Below are 14,304 nucleotides of genomic sequence, written 5' to 3' on the forward strand. Positions count from 1 at the left end.
CGACAGCTAAATTACTATATTAGACACAAAAGGTTAATAAACACCTGAAAACTTCTGAACACCTTCCTGTAGCTAATCCCAAGAAGTTCTAATCTGGCACACAGAGGCATACGTATGCAATTACCCTCCCCCTCCTGTCACTGAGGTTTACAAACTCCTCCTGTTTTGGGACTGCAGCATATACTTCCTGTTGGAGATGCAAGTCTCTAGGCTTAGCTGTTTCTGCCTACAATCTGCTCATATCTGCACTACTGAGAAAGCTTACCAGGGGGTGGACATGAACACACAGGTCCCCACTTGTCACACCCTGTACGGAGTATGGACAGTCCCCTAGGCAGGTACACACTTGTCAGGGCTTCTGGCATTGGAGAACAGGGAGTGCTGTCAGATGCTTTGCCAGATTCTCTGCCCAGTAGCCCCAAAGACATAGAGTATTCAATAGATCACTTCTGCCAGAAATATGAATATTCTTTGATGTATTTCAAATTTTTCCTCAAACTACTGGTCTTTTTTAATTCTTACACATAACAAGGAAAGAATTGACTAGCCAGTCAGTATTTTCACAGGCATCACATGTTTGATATGGAACACTTAATATTTTTGAATAAAAGAAGCTGTTCTCTGTTTATGATAGAACAAGCCTGAGAGCGCAGGTGAAGAAGCTCACGGTCAAAACACAGCTTTGTATAAATGCCTTGTGTTAAAGACTGTTTGGAAGTCCTATAAACCCTTGAAAACCAGAGTCTTTATACAGGGTGTCTTAGAGAACTTTCAGAAATGGGTGTATACATGACTTCTAGTCAATGTGCCATGCTGAGTATAGTACTTGCTCCCTGACAAGAAAAGAAAGATTACCATAAAGTGTATCAGAGCCGTGGGTTTTTTTGCTATGACCCACTGCATAATACATTTCTCTCAGGCTCCAGCTGATGATGTGAACATATGCATTATGATTCAGTAGACAAGTTCTAGAATTATTAATCCTGTCTCTTTTTTCTGACTGAGCTTCTGTCATGAAGCATTGAATGTATCTTATAGCCAGTGTACACCAAAAGGTTTATGTCATTTTGGAGGATACGTCTTTTCTTGAGACTGAGTCCAACAACAGGCTGTAAATTGTTGGAGATTTATGTATTTTCTTAGGGTGTGTGCACCTTTTGTTAAGTACATCTCTAAGTAAACTGACTAAATTACATATGTGGAGGGTTGTGCATTTTGATCATCATAATTGCATGGACTGATAATAAACCAGTTAGGTATTTTTAATTTTTTTTTTTTTTAACAGCAGCATTTGTCCGTGTAAGAAGTGACCTTGGAATATTCTGGGAATGCAATTGTTTTGATGATACAGTTGCATTTTGATAGTTAAAAGTACTTAAATTACTGTTTGTTTTCAAACAGTAGGAGTAGAAATACATTATAATGTTCTAAGCAATTAACAGGCTATCAAAGGAATGAGAGATTAATAATGAAGATGTTGAAGTATTTGCATGTTAACAGATTTTATATTTTTTTTCATATTTGGTAGATTGCTTCATGGTCAAATTACCCCATTTGGGAAAGGATAGTTTATTTAATGCACTAAGTTTCCATGACAATTAGCTCATTTAATCTTTGTGATTTAATTAACAGGTAGTAGCCAAAAATATATAGCAGGTATTAACATTTCATTAAAGTAATATAACTGTGTAAATAAGATAAGGGACTGAGATACACAGTTGGGACTGAAAGCTTTTTATCTCTTCCTTCTATTCTAATAAAATATTTTGAAACACTCAAAGGCAAGATAATTGTGACTGTTACTGAAAAAGATCTTGATCTTTCATTATCTCAGTCCTTTAAAAGGGGGCTAGATAACATGTCTAGATTTTAATTTGTTATTTATTGCTGTAATAACACAATTACACACTTATGTCTAATTGGCATGTATGCAAAATTGGTTTGATCCTCTTCTTCTAGTTCACTTAACAATCAGAGAGTTACTTATATTTCTGTTAGTTTTTATTTCTACTTCCAGTGAAGTCAGCAACAGAGCTTTCTTTTACTAGAACCAGAATAGGCCTGCACAGGTTTCCTTGGTTATCCTGTATTTTAGCTGTCTGGTAGCTATGGAGACCCATTTGAGGGAAAAGACAAAAAGTATTCTGACACAAAACATTTTATATTTTGCCTTACCTTCATTCAAGTAGTAATTCTTGCTTGTCTAGGGGCCATAGTAATTTATTCACTTCTGGCATTGTCGTCTAGTTTTCAGCTGGCTTGGGTTTTGCTTTTTTGAGGGTTGGTTAAGATGTCTTTCTGTCATAGGTTTGTGTGTAGTGCCAAGTCAGTAATGACAAGAAATATAGGAAGATATGGATTCTGTGCTGCTCTAGGAATCTCTCGAAATAAAGGAGACACAAATTATTTTGACAAAATTCTGTTATGAATAGTTGTGAAGACTGTAATTTGAAAGAAAATGTATGGATTAAAGTGTTTTGAGTTTTCTTTTATTATTTAGCCACTTTCCACAGTCTACCCTCAAAAAAGGATTTCATTCTGTATCCAATCTCACTTCTGTTACTGAAACTGATGAAAGTGAAAGTGACAGTAATGGGGACATGAATCAAAATAGGAGACACTCAAATGCAGAAGATTATTCTCAGGTAATAATATTTCTATGTTTTTTAACTTGACCCAGTTTTATATTACAAAGGATAGTGAAAGACAAAATAGAAAATATTTAATACTGAAATAAATGTTTTCAAAGACATTTCAGAAAGCTTTTTTTTTTTTCCCATTTCTATTTAAGTAACTTCCCTACCCTTTCCACTCTATAGTTACATTGATGTGTATTGGGTAGGAAATCTTTCTTAATACCTTTTCCTTTAACTTTCTTTTTTATGATTTTTCCTCAGATTCTAAAAGTTCTGTTGCTAACGCTGTCTTGGTTTTGCTCTTTAAAATGCTTTTGGTGGCAGCATCTTAAGAAGATAGTCTGCAGTCTTTTAAATAAATCTTAGTTTACATTATGATTAGTTTATTTTGGCTACAGTGAAAGCATGTGACTAGAAAAATGTGAACTTTATTAACACATGCCTTAAAATGGCATCCTTATCTAGGACTGAATGGAAAGACTCCTGGTGAGATCTAGAAAAAGAGTTAAGGCTTCACTGCTCAGTGGGCCTGCTCTTAAATTTGAGAAGCTCTGCCTTCTAAAGGAATCCTCGGCCATGATTAAGACCCTCAGGCTTCCTGTGCAACTCTGTGAGAGAAGGACATTCCTCCAAACAGGTTCCCTAGATGCAGCACTGACTAAGAGTTGGCTCAATGCTAGTTACTGCGCAGAAGTCTCCACTGCAATTTTCCGATATAGATAAGATGAATCTTACCTAAGTTTAATAAAACATTACTAGGATGACTTTGGGAAGTTGTAATTACTGATTTTTGTAATTACTGATTTTTTTTTAATGTATCTGTTTTTAAATTGGAATGTGTATATGCTACCAAAGTCTGCTTTTAGATAAATTTTAAACAGAATGCTCCTTCTAATGTTTAAATCTTACTTGCTTAACAGAGAAAAAATGATACTTTCAAAGAGTTTCTGAGCAATAGATTTCATGAAAAAAAATTCATATAGAGAAATAATTGGCAGCATAGAGAAATAGAGACTTAAATACTCACTTAAAAACAAACAAACAGAGCTCCACTGAAGTAATTTCATTTGCTCAATGCCTACAAAGAAACACAATGTAGCAGTGCCAGCATCTCTTCAATTTCATACTTACTGAAGCAAACACTACTCAGAAGACCATTTGATAGCATTTCTCTTTTGGCTTTAAGAAAATTGAGGGAAAAAGCAGTCTAGGCAACATACAAGTGCTTTCAATGATGTTATGCTCAAAATCTGGATCTGATTCAATAATCCAGTTATATTTTGGGGAAGGTGATGTTTCAATTTGTAAATGTTTGCTACAGTTCCTCTTGCTCTATTTGTTTTCTCTCCTAAGTAAAGAGTGAGTACTTCTTCCATATATGCTAAATTCCATGTCATTACAATATAGAAAATAACTTACAAAATATATTCATCCATAGTGCTGTGTAAAGGTAAAACACCAACGAAGTCCTTATCCATACAGTCCAGCAGTAAAGATGACCTAATTTTTTTAAAATCTCTGTTGTCATTTTTTGAGAAAAACTGATTCATATACTTGGGGATAACATTTATTGTGTTTGGTTGATGAATAGTGACTGTCTGTAGGGCTAAAAAATTTATTTGAAGACAAATGACATACTATTAGGGATAGTTCATGACCTTCATGAACCAAAAAACCCAAATTTATTTTGGTAAATTTTGAAATGAATGGGAAGTAATTTTTAATGTAATTTTTGGAGTGCTGATTTCTATGTAATTTTTGGAGTGCCTCTGCAGAGTACACTCATACAATTTTTGTATTTCAGATCTATATCTATACTGTGTGTTTAGATAATGTACATGTGGATATCGCTAGTGGATTTAGTGATTTTAAAATAAGGCAATTCTGCAGTGAAGAAGAATACTTTACAATAGAATATATCTGTGATCTGTGATTCTGTGATATCTTTAGCTATTTGGTATTTTGTGTACATTTTATAAACAATAGCCTAATTAGTACTTCAATAGTACTTTACCTTTAAAAGTCTTTTTAATAATGGCATCATACTAAAATCATTAGAAAAGCAACAGGGTGAAAAGGAGCTGTAAGTAGCATCTCATAGTATATAATAATTATTGCTTTCATTACTTCAGTCTCTAGTTGTACAAATACAGAATTGGTTAGTTGCAAATTAATAGAAGTTTATGTGCTGGAAGCATCAAAGCAGTGTGAAACATCCCTTAGATTTTCTCCCCTAGTCCAAGAGTGTTTTAGAAGGCTGATTTATCACAGTAGGAGAGGCAGTCAAGGAAAGACAAGGGCAAGAATGAAAATACATGAAAGAGAGACTGATAAAACTGGAATGGTTGGAAGAAGACATGGATTGGATGTAGGCTGAGGGCAGTCTGATTCAGACATGAAACGTAAGAAGTTATGAGCAGCTAATTGACTTGTACATGATCTTTACTTTTGCCTCAATTTAAACCTCAGCTGAAAAATGCTATGTCTGTTAATAGCTGAAGTATGCAAGTAGAACTTTGTTTTTACAGATTAGAAAAGGAGATGGTTTTTAACTTGGAGAACAATTGTCTTTTTCACCTATTAAATCTTTTCATCAACAAAATTATGTGGATGCCTCTGTCAAATTCATAATGGGAGAGCTTTCTTTCTGTAGTTTTAACACTTGAAATAACAATATATACTTTTTAAAAACAAATCAGTTAGTGATTAAAAAAACATTGAAAGAGAAGCTTTGGTATCCCCAATTCACTAGATTATTGCTAATTTTTAGAATTTTGTATTGTAATATAATGAATGTAAATAACTTTGTCTCCATTTTAAACTGTGTGATTGTTAGTCAAGAGACATCTGCTTTAAAACCTTTGATACAGATTTGGTAAATCTTTGGGATACAGCAGTTTTATGCTTTAAGCTGACTGAAATTCAGTCAGCTGCTGTGCCAGATGCTCGGCAAGTTTAAATTGGCATATTTCAATTCAGTCCAATACAAACTGCATGAAGTAACATTACTAAATATCTGATTCACTGTTCCTAAGGTCTGTTGTCACAGAAACGGAGACTAGTGATACATGAAAGACAAAATTCTGGGAGCTGGATGTACCTTCTTTGAAAAATACGAAGTTGAAAGACATGCCGTTATCCCTCGTGTCCCCAAAGTACTCATGCCAAAAAATAGAACTGCTTTATTATTGAATTTTTCAAACTTTTTTTTTTTGCTCTGACTTTCCCATTCACTGATTTTACAGTCCTGAAAGCTTTTGGGATTTGCATTAGGAAAAAATATTTTAAAATACCTAATTTTAGTAGTTAAAATGATCTTGAATCACTGGTTTTAAGAAAATGGATTTTGTTAATTTTTTGTTTAAAAACTCCATAACAGAGGGCCAAATTCTTTAATGGAGAAGCTCTCTTTTTTTCTTGTTCAGTAGGAAACTAAGTAATTTATAAGTGTAGGATACATTGAAATACATGTGAAAGTATTTTTGGCCAGGAAAAAAACCAAAACAGTCATCATATGTAAATTGCACAGTCTTGCAGTTTTATGCAACAGTAATTTTGTCAAATGCTTCTGACAAAAAGATTATCCTGGAGTAGTGTTTCCTTGTAGATCTGCCTTTCAAAAGCCTACTTGGATATGCTTCATTGTGATTAATTTCTTGATAGAAGTTATCTCCAATTCCATTGAGAATAAAGCTCTATGTGTTCTGTTTGAAGAAATGCAGAGCAAGAAAATCTAATCCAAATATGTTTACCATCAGTATGTGCAATGGCTACTAGATATTTTAATATACTGACCTGATTGCTATATTTATACATCCTAAGCAGAACACTCATATTTCTCTTTGTGGCTTCTTCAGTGTCAAGCTCCCTGGCAATGCTGATTTCTAGAGTAAAAGTGTTAAAGTCTCCACTCTTTCCCAGTGACAAAAACACAAAAAACTTGTTCTTTAATGTTCATGATTCCTTCATTTTTCTTATTTCAGTCTGTCTATTTATATATTCAAACTCAATCTTACCTTCTGTTGTGCAACTGATACCAGTTTATTTAATTTGCATGCTGTGTTGTGTGCTCTTTTCATGTTCCCCATAAACATTACAGACTGTTCTGTCATAATAAGATTTTTCTTCTTTTCTCTCTAATCCTTCTTGTGTTACATTTCCTAAGTGCAGTGAATTGGTATTGAGTCAACAGGAGGGCTAGGGTCTATTTTCTTTACAGATTTTATCATTTTGAAAATTGCTTCAACCTGCATAAGATGGAAATTCCCTGCTTATTATTTTCAGGGAAAAATTACACATCACATATGAGGCACATGAATTAGAAGAGGGACTTGAGAAGAGGCATTTAGACATTTGTGGTATAGAGACACTTTGATGGGCCCACAGTCATCTACTTGCACATACGGATTGGGCAGCTTCAACATTAGAGACTGAATGAAAGAGATGCCAAGTTAGTAATCCAGTATTTTTAAGCTATTTCTTTAAGCTATTTCTATACCCAGTTTGTGCAAAACTTTGCAGATGTTAGTTCATTTGTAACATTGCCTTTTTTTCCAAATCCACCTCTGTTACCTTCACTCACATCACAGCTAAAATGACAACTGATACTCCATTTAGTGAACTGAGGAATAAAAAAAGACTGTGTCCAAATGACTGTAGAGGCAAAACCCTTTGATGATACAACTCTCAGGTCAACATCAAACCTTGAAATTTAATACAGGGTTGGATCTTAAGAAATATTTTAGTCATCTCTGTCATTTTGAAGTATTTGAAATGGATTTTTAATCTTAAAAATAGAGTACCTGAAACTTTATTCCTTCACCTGCAGTTATATCCAAAGAGCTTATTTTTTGAAGAAGACTTGTGTTTTTCACAGAAAAAATGGGGTGTTAAGTTTTGTCATACATCATTTCTACGGTAGAAAAGGCTACTCTTTTTATAAGAATACAAGATAAATTTTAAAACGTATTATTTGGTAGATTTGAATAGAATAAAAATATAGCTATAGGAGTATAAAAATATGAATGAATCCTTGAAAGTAACAAGATAGCTACAAATATGTGAATTGCCATTATTTTTACAAATATGCATTAGTGATTATGAAACATAATAGATGATAAATTAGATTTTTAAGTTAACTACAGAATTTTCCTCACAATTTTCATTAAGATTTTCCAGTCATTGAGGGAAGAACAATAAGTATTTCTCCCAGAATCTGTGTGCATAATTCCATGTTTCACAGCTGGATCTAAGTCTTTTCTAATATTCTTCTGTATCAGATACTGTAGCAGGAAAGCTGACTTTTCAGGCAATGTGTGATCATTAAGGAGGAAAAATGCCTTTATTTTCTCTTTCTGTGCCAATGTCTTAGGCACAGTATATGAGGCAATAGTATAAAAGAATGGGAACTTTCTTGACACTCTGGTTGTCTTCAAATCAGTGAGGATTAGGTAGATGAACACATCCTGTACCATTAGAAAAGCAGTTTTTGGCCATGTTGTGTTTGTGCTCCAAAAGCTGACTAAATGAGCCTATGGGAGTCTACACAGCTGTGGTTAGACTGGTTTCACAGCTCAGACTGGATGAAGTTACTAAGCATCCAGGTTTTCCAGGGCACATTCTCCTTCTTTACTGGAAATTCTGTTGACTCAGTTTTTGAGGATTTTCTGTATCTCTCCAGGTTTTCCTGCTGCTGACTGTTAGTACTGACAAAGTAGCTCTATATTAAGCTACCTCATGTCCATACTGGAAGTATGGATCATGTGTACTGTCCATGAACAGTATATTGGGCAGAAATTGCTAGACTTGTAGTACAGATGTTGCAGTCTCCAAGGCTTATACAGTAAATCTCATACTTCTTATATTTTGGACATGCCCAGGATTTCTGAGAAGAAACCCAATAAATTGCACAGCTGACATGTATCTGTTTGGTAAATCCTGGGACTCCTACAGGAAATTTGGCAATATTGGAATCTTGAAAGTTGTAGGCTCACATGCATGTGCATGTCACCATGACAGCTCTGTGCATGTGTTCTTCTGAAGCCCCCCTCCCCGAGGAGCCTTCCCCTGGATGGTTCTATCTTAGTTTACAGAATGTGTTCTGGAGAGGACCTTGGGGTCTGGGGCACACTGATCCCTAACTAAGAAGCTTCTAAAATATTTAATCTCCTAGCTTGACAGACAAGTCCAAGAATGTAGGCAAAAAGCACTAAGAATACAGAAGTTGTAAAAAGGTATAAAAGGGGTTTAAAAGAAAAGGCAAAAAATCATCATGGCATCAGTTTAAAGGGAAGAGATAGTCTGTATGATTTTTTCAGACTCATATATTGAGGCATGACTGTCAATGTGACATGACAAGTGATCACAGTTTTGCTGGTTTTGAAGAGTTGTGTGTACAGAATTCTGGAAACAGGAGCTGAAGTACGTGGGTATTTGCAAGATCCTATAGTGCACCTTTTCAGCTCATTTGCTCTAGAAAAATAAGAAATTAATCGGAAAAAACCCTCTAAAATGCAATATATTTCAATTACTAAATTCTTAACCCAAGTGTTAATGATTTCAGCAGTCTTAATTTTTCCCTTAATTGCTCTTAATATCAGGTCTGTCCCCAGCTTTGACTCATGAACATTTTTTAAAAAAACCATAACAGATTTGGAATAGAATTTCAGATTTGTGCTGTGCAAAAATAGGACTTCAAAATTCCCTTAATAAACAATATTACAGTTAAATTATGTGTATTAAATTATTTGCTGCCTCCAGTTTTGGGATAGAGACAAGTAAATCAGTAGTTTACTTGCTCAGCTCTTTCCTTTGTTAATTCAGAAAACATCAAACACCTAAAATTTTGCCAGAGGTGAGATTCCTGAACCTGTTCTCCTGTCCTGAGTCCATGGAGATTCTGTAAAATGCTGCAGGAAGACTTTTACTGCAGCTAGAAATTAAAGTAGAAAGCCATAAGGTTTTCCTCTAAGGAAGTATTCACAGGTGCCTTCACATAATGTATGCAGGGTAGTCTGTAATAGGAGGGTTGAGGCAGACCTGGATTTCCAGCACAATGACCTTGTGCAAGATTTAGGTACTGTTGTGACCTGCCATCGAGTCTAACTCAGACTCTCTAAATTATGTCAGTCTGCCCCTCAAAATATATTTCTTGATTGTACTGAAAAAGCATAAAAGTAGCTCCAGGTCAGCACTGCTCCCACAGCTCCTCTTTGAAATGCAGAACAGAAAATTACCGTGTGTGTCCAGCTGCTGGCCAGGTCAATCCTACCAGCTTCAGCATCAGCACCTTTGACACATGTAAAGATCTATAAGGGTATATATGAGGAGTTTGGGTGGGGAGAAGGGTGACAAATCTAGGTAAAGGGAGACCTGGGATGAAAGGAAGCTTGCAAATTCGTTTGTAGTAGCCTTTTTAGGCTTTAATATTTATCTTTGAAAAGGCAAAGCTAGTCCAGCAAAGCCATTAATATTACTACATTCAAATAGGCAGTAAACTGGAAACTGCAATCTCTTTCTCCTGCTCAACCTCATTCAAGAAAAAAAAAGAGGTGGAAGTGACTCTTTTTCAGTGTATGTCATATTGCAGACTAGAGGACAGTCAGAAGGAAGGATGACTAGACACACATTTTTAAATCGAAGATTTTAACCTCTCAAAGACAAGGACCCTGTCTTTGTAAATTTGATGAGTGGACTTCCTGAAAGGCTGGCTAACTTCATTTGAACTTGAAGTGTAAGCAGCAGTATATTGCATTCATATTAGTTCAGCAATTCTAGCTTGGAGCTGGGGTTGACCAGGATAAACTTCTTTGCCAAAAGCATTAAAGAAGAGGCTACTTTTTATTTATACAGTGATTGAAAACAAAAGATGCTGTTGTAATCAAGAATGCTGTTGCTAGTGACAGTTGTGTACAGTAAGAAATGCTTGTTGGAAAAGGAGCCCTCCATATATTTTTCAAGAATGGTAACAGATAAAAATGGAATTGTTTGTAGGAGTATTAGTTCTTAGAATAAAACTTACTTTTTTGTTAAAAAACAGGAGTATCAAAGAACATTGTTTTAATAGTGGAGTGGTAGGTATCTGAAACAGCTTTTATCTCAGACTCTAGATCACATATACTTCTCTAGAAAAACATCAATCTGTCTGTTGGTGATATGTATGTAGGTATTACAACGAAATTTGCTACTTTTAATTTTCATTTTAAAAACCCAGCCCAAACCTGTGCTGATAACTTCCCAGCTTGTTCCTCTGTCTCTGGAAGGACTGCCCCAAAATCAGGTATTTTCTCTAAGAAAATAATGGAAGATTATGATCACCATCATTACTTTTTCTTGTTTTGTTCTTTCACTATATAGGAGACCATTGCCTTGTGCCATCAAAATGCAGAGTTATCCAGTAAAGGTAAGTGTGTGTGAAGTTTATAGTCAGATGTTTGCCGTTCCCATGTTGTTCGACATCAGTGTTAATGCTCATGTACATCTATCAGCAGTCTTACTTATATATGGAAAAGATTTCAAAGAACTGGTAATGTATAATTACATAGAGTAAAATCTTCAGTTTGGTATTCAGAAAAATTCAAACACTTCTCACAAGTTACTCTCCAGGAAAATACAGTGGATTTTGTACACAGAGCTCTTTTTAAAGAACTGTGAATTACAGTCTTCTTTTCTTTTTTTCTGAAAAAATGGCAGAAAAATGAGCCAAAAACCAGCTTTCTTTTAATGAACGTTCCTTAGAAATGTGTTTTACATCACTATTTAAAGAGTATTCAAAATTTTTCCAAATGAATATCTCATTTTTTAAATTACTTTGAATGTTTGAAGGATTTGGTCAGAAAAAGAAAAGGCTCTTAAAAATAAGAGCACTGTGGTTATTTTACTGGAAGCCTAACACCTAAGTTAACTGAAATTGAAGCAAAAGCCTCAGTTTTTTGGCTTTCAGGTAGTTATTCCATAGTTGAAGGAAAGGTAAAAGGCCTTTGGTGCCTTTCCCTATATTGCATTTCTTTCAGTTCTTGAAAAATAGTTGCAAACTAATTTAGAGCCACACTTTAGCCACACATCAGCTCTGTGTGTCTTGGTGATAGTGAAATATTACAAAGCACATTTAAATATAAATTATGTATGTTTCTAATAGGTTTCTCATTTGTTATACCTTATATTTGAATATTACCTCATCTTTTTCATCAGCAAGCATTCTAAATTAATATTCTAAATTAATAGCTGTTCAGTTCTTCTATTCTCAGGTGTTGAGCTATTCTCAAAACTTTTTTCTGGGCCAAGTCAAACATTTTCAGTAACTATTTATATGAATCTCACAGAATAAATGCAGAGAAAGTTACATTACAACATAAAAAGTTATCAAGAGATTGCAAAATCTGTCTACATATGTCTGTGTCTATATTTTGGCATGAATCTGACCTTAGTTCTGATTTTCATTCAAGAAAATTCATGTAATCTAGTTCAAATCTGTTTCTGTTTAGAAGTAGACTGATTTGTGTGAGTAGCATCATAGCTGGTACTGAGTACTAGCAGCAAGGCTGGGTCTCGTGTCCTCCACATTTCTGTGTATTGTTTTCTGTTGGCTGGAATATTCTGCCTCATTAGCTTTTCACTGAATAGGCTCTTTGGACAAGGGGATGTATTTTTCTTTATATAGATGAATTTAGGTTTGCAGAATTCATATATATGTGTACCTAACAAACTGATATTGAAGATTCTAGGGCACAGATCAATATGTGGTAGTTTATTGAGGCAGACTACATAAGCAGGTGCAGGTGCAAGCACTAAATTTCATACAGAGTTGTTTCAGTCACCATTTAAGCTCTTTAGATTAGTGGGATAGCTTTTAGTTTTAAACTGTATGCGTAATAACTGATGTATGGATAATTTCCTTGTAATTTTAGCATAATTTTTAAGAATGATACTTTTAACTTGTGTATTGTCCCTGTATTGGCTCTGTGTGTCTTTTTATCTTTGCAGAAGAGTTACCTGAGAATATCAGTTTAGATGCAAAACAAATGTCAGAAACAGCTGATACTGATATGAAGAGCTACACAGGGACTAAATCAAAGGATGAAACAGAGTCAGAAAAGACTTCAGTTTCCAGGGAAACCTGGATGAGCTTTGAAGACTTCTGTGTGTGTTTCCAGTAAGGAATAGAGAGTTTGGGTTTTATTCCATATAATATACAGTATAACAATGGTAAATTCAAAACATGACTATATAAAAATTGTATCTTCTTAAGAGTATAACTGTCCTGCCTTTCAGGGTGGCTTCAAGGCTACTCTTCAGACCAGACTTACTGTCCCTGTTGACAGTGCGTCTGTAGCTGCAGCCCTGCTCTTTGCCTTGGGTGTGTCCTCCAGAACAGAGTGGAGAACGCCACCACCAGCTCCATAGAGCAGCTGTCAGACTGCTGCTGGGGTGGAAGATTGTAGGTCATGGAGTGTTGCGGCCATTAGGTCCTTTTAGAACTTGTGGGGCACTGGGCAGACACAGTCTGCGTCAGAACAACATGATTCTAAAGCGAAAAAAGTTGTTGCCATCAGCATAGTTTTGCTTGATCAGCTAGGTGTTTTGTCTCACTCCCTTTTCAATATAATTTCAAGGCATTTGTGCCTCTGAAAACATAAAAAAAGCTAGTGTACTTGTAGCATCATACCTTTAGCTTCTGTCTTTCAGATTTAAGGAGCCTGGTACAATGCATATCCTTTAGAACATCTAAAAATGCTGAGGGAAGTAATTTTATCAGAGAAACTTCACTCAGTTCTTTTTTTGTTTGAATGTGTAACTGAGATTTCTTTTTGAAGCTTCTGTTTTCATAAATGAGTGTTTTCTTGAGCAGATATTAAACTCTGCTTACTCTCTAAAGGCGAATGTGTAATTTTTATACCAGCCAGCAGTACAGGAACTTTAGGAATAAAAAGTCATAGATCACTTTAGGCCTTGTTAAGATTTGCCTGCTATTTTTAGGTAGTCCCAGGTCCAGGAAGATATGGCATTCAGGAAAAAAAAGCATCACAAGCAATATAATTTCCTTTAAAAGTCTTTCTCACAGTGTCATACAGAGAGAATGTGAAATATGAACTTTCTAACTTGTTAGCCAAAGGTTAAAGTACTGCTGACCTTTTGTAGACCAATATTAATATTAATTAAGGTATAAAGTATTTGTCATTTTCTTATCTCTAAATGAGTGAGAGTTTATTTTCACAGTCAACTGATAAAGCAGCTGTTAACAGAGCATCTTCATTGACCTTTGAAGAATTTATCCCTCAGAAGAAATTAGGCACCTAAGACTTTCAGTTTACTTGCCTGTTCAGTTGAAAGCTTTTCCTTCTCTGACATACCTACATCTCAGATACAGTGAAAATAAGATTAATGTTCATAGTTCACATCAACTTTGAGAAGTGAGGAATATTTTAGTCATTGTAGGAATTGGTATGTCATCAGTAGATCAGGATCCCTGTGGAGTTTTCGAGTAATCAAAACATTGGCTCACATCTGATTCCATCCTCAATTAAAGCTGAAGCCAATTATGTCTCCCTTGGTGCCATCAAAATCAGAAAAAATTGTTGCCTGGAACTATGTAGCTCTCTGAAGGTCTGCAACAGCACAGAACTGAAAAAACCATTAATAAAATAGATAAAACAATCCTTCCTTACAGTTA

At 35.0% G+C, this 14,304-nt stretch overlaps 1 protein-coding gene across 1 annotated transcript in view; it reads left to right on the forward strand.

Annotated features, from left to right (window-relative positions):
- ADGB (androglobin) overlaps nucleotides 1-14,304 on the forward strand; it is a 108,615-nt gene that overhangs the window by 46,002 nt on the left and 48,309 nt on the right. Inside the window, exons 12-14 of the mRNA XM_048297624.1 lie at nucleotides 2,501-2,645; nucleotides 10,992-11,037; nucleotides 12,618-12,786. Coding sequence (XP_048153581.1) covers nucleotides 2,501-2,645; nucleotides 10,992-11,037; nucleotides 12,618-12,786 — 360 coding nt within the window. The remainder of the gene's footprint in view (nucleotides 1-2,500; nucleotides 2,646-10,991; nucleotides 11,038-12,617; nucleotides 12,787-14,304) is intronic.

The sequence above is a fragment of the Corvus hawaiiensis genome, chromosome 3 (genome assembly GCF_020740725.1).
Source record: "Corvus hawaiiensis isolate bCorHaw1 chromosome 3, bCorHaw1.pri.cur, whole genome shotgun sequence".
Lineage (NCBI taxonomy): Eukaryota > Metazoa > Chordata > Aves > Passeriformes > Corvidae > Corvus > Corvus hawaiiensis.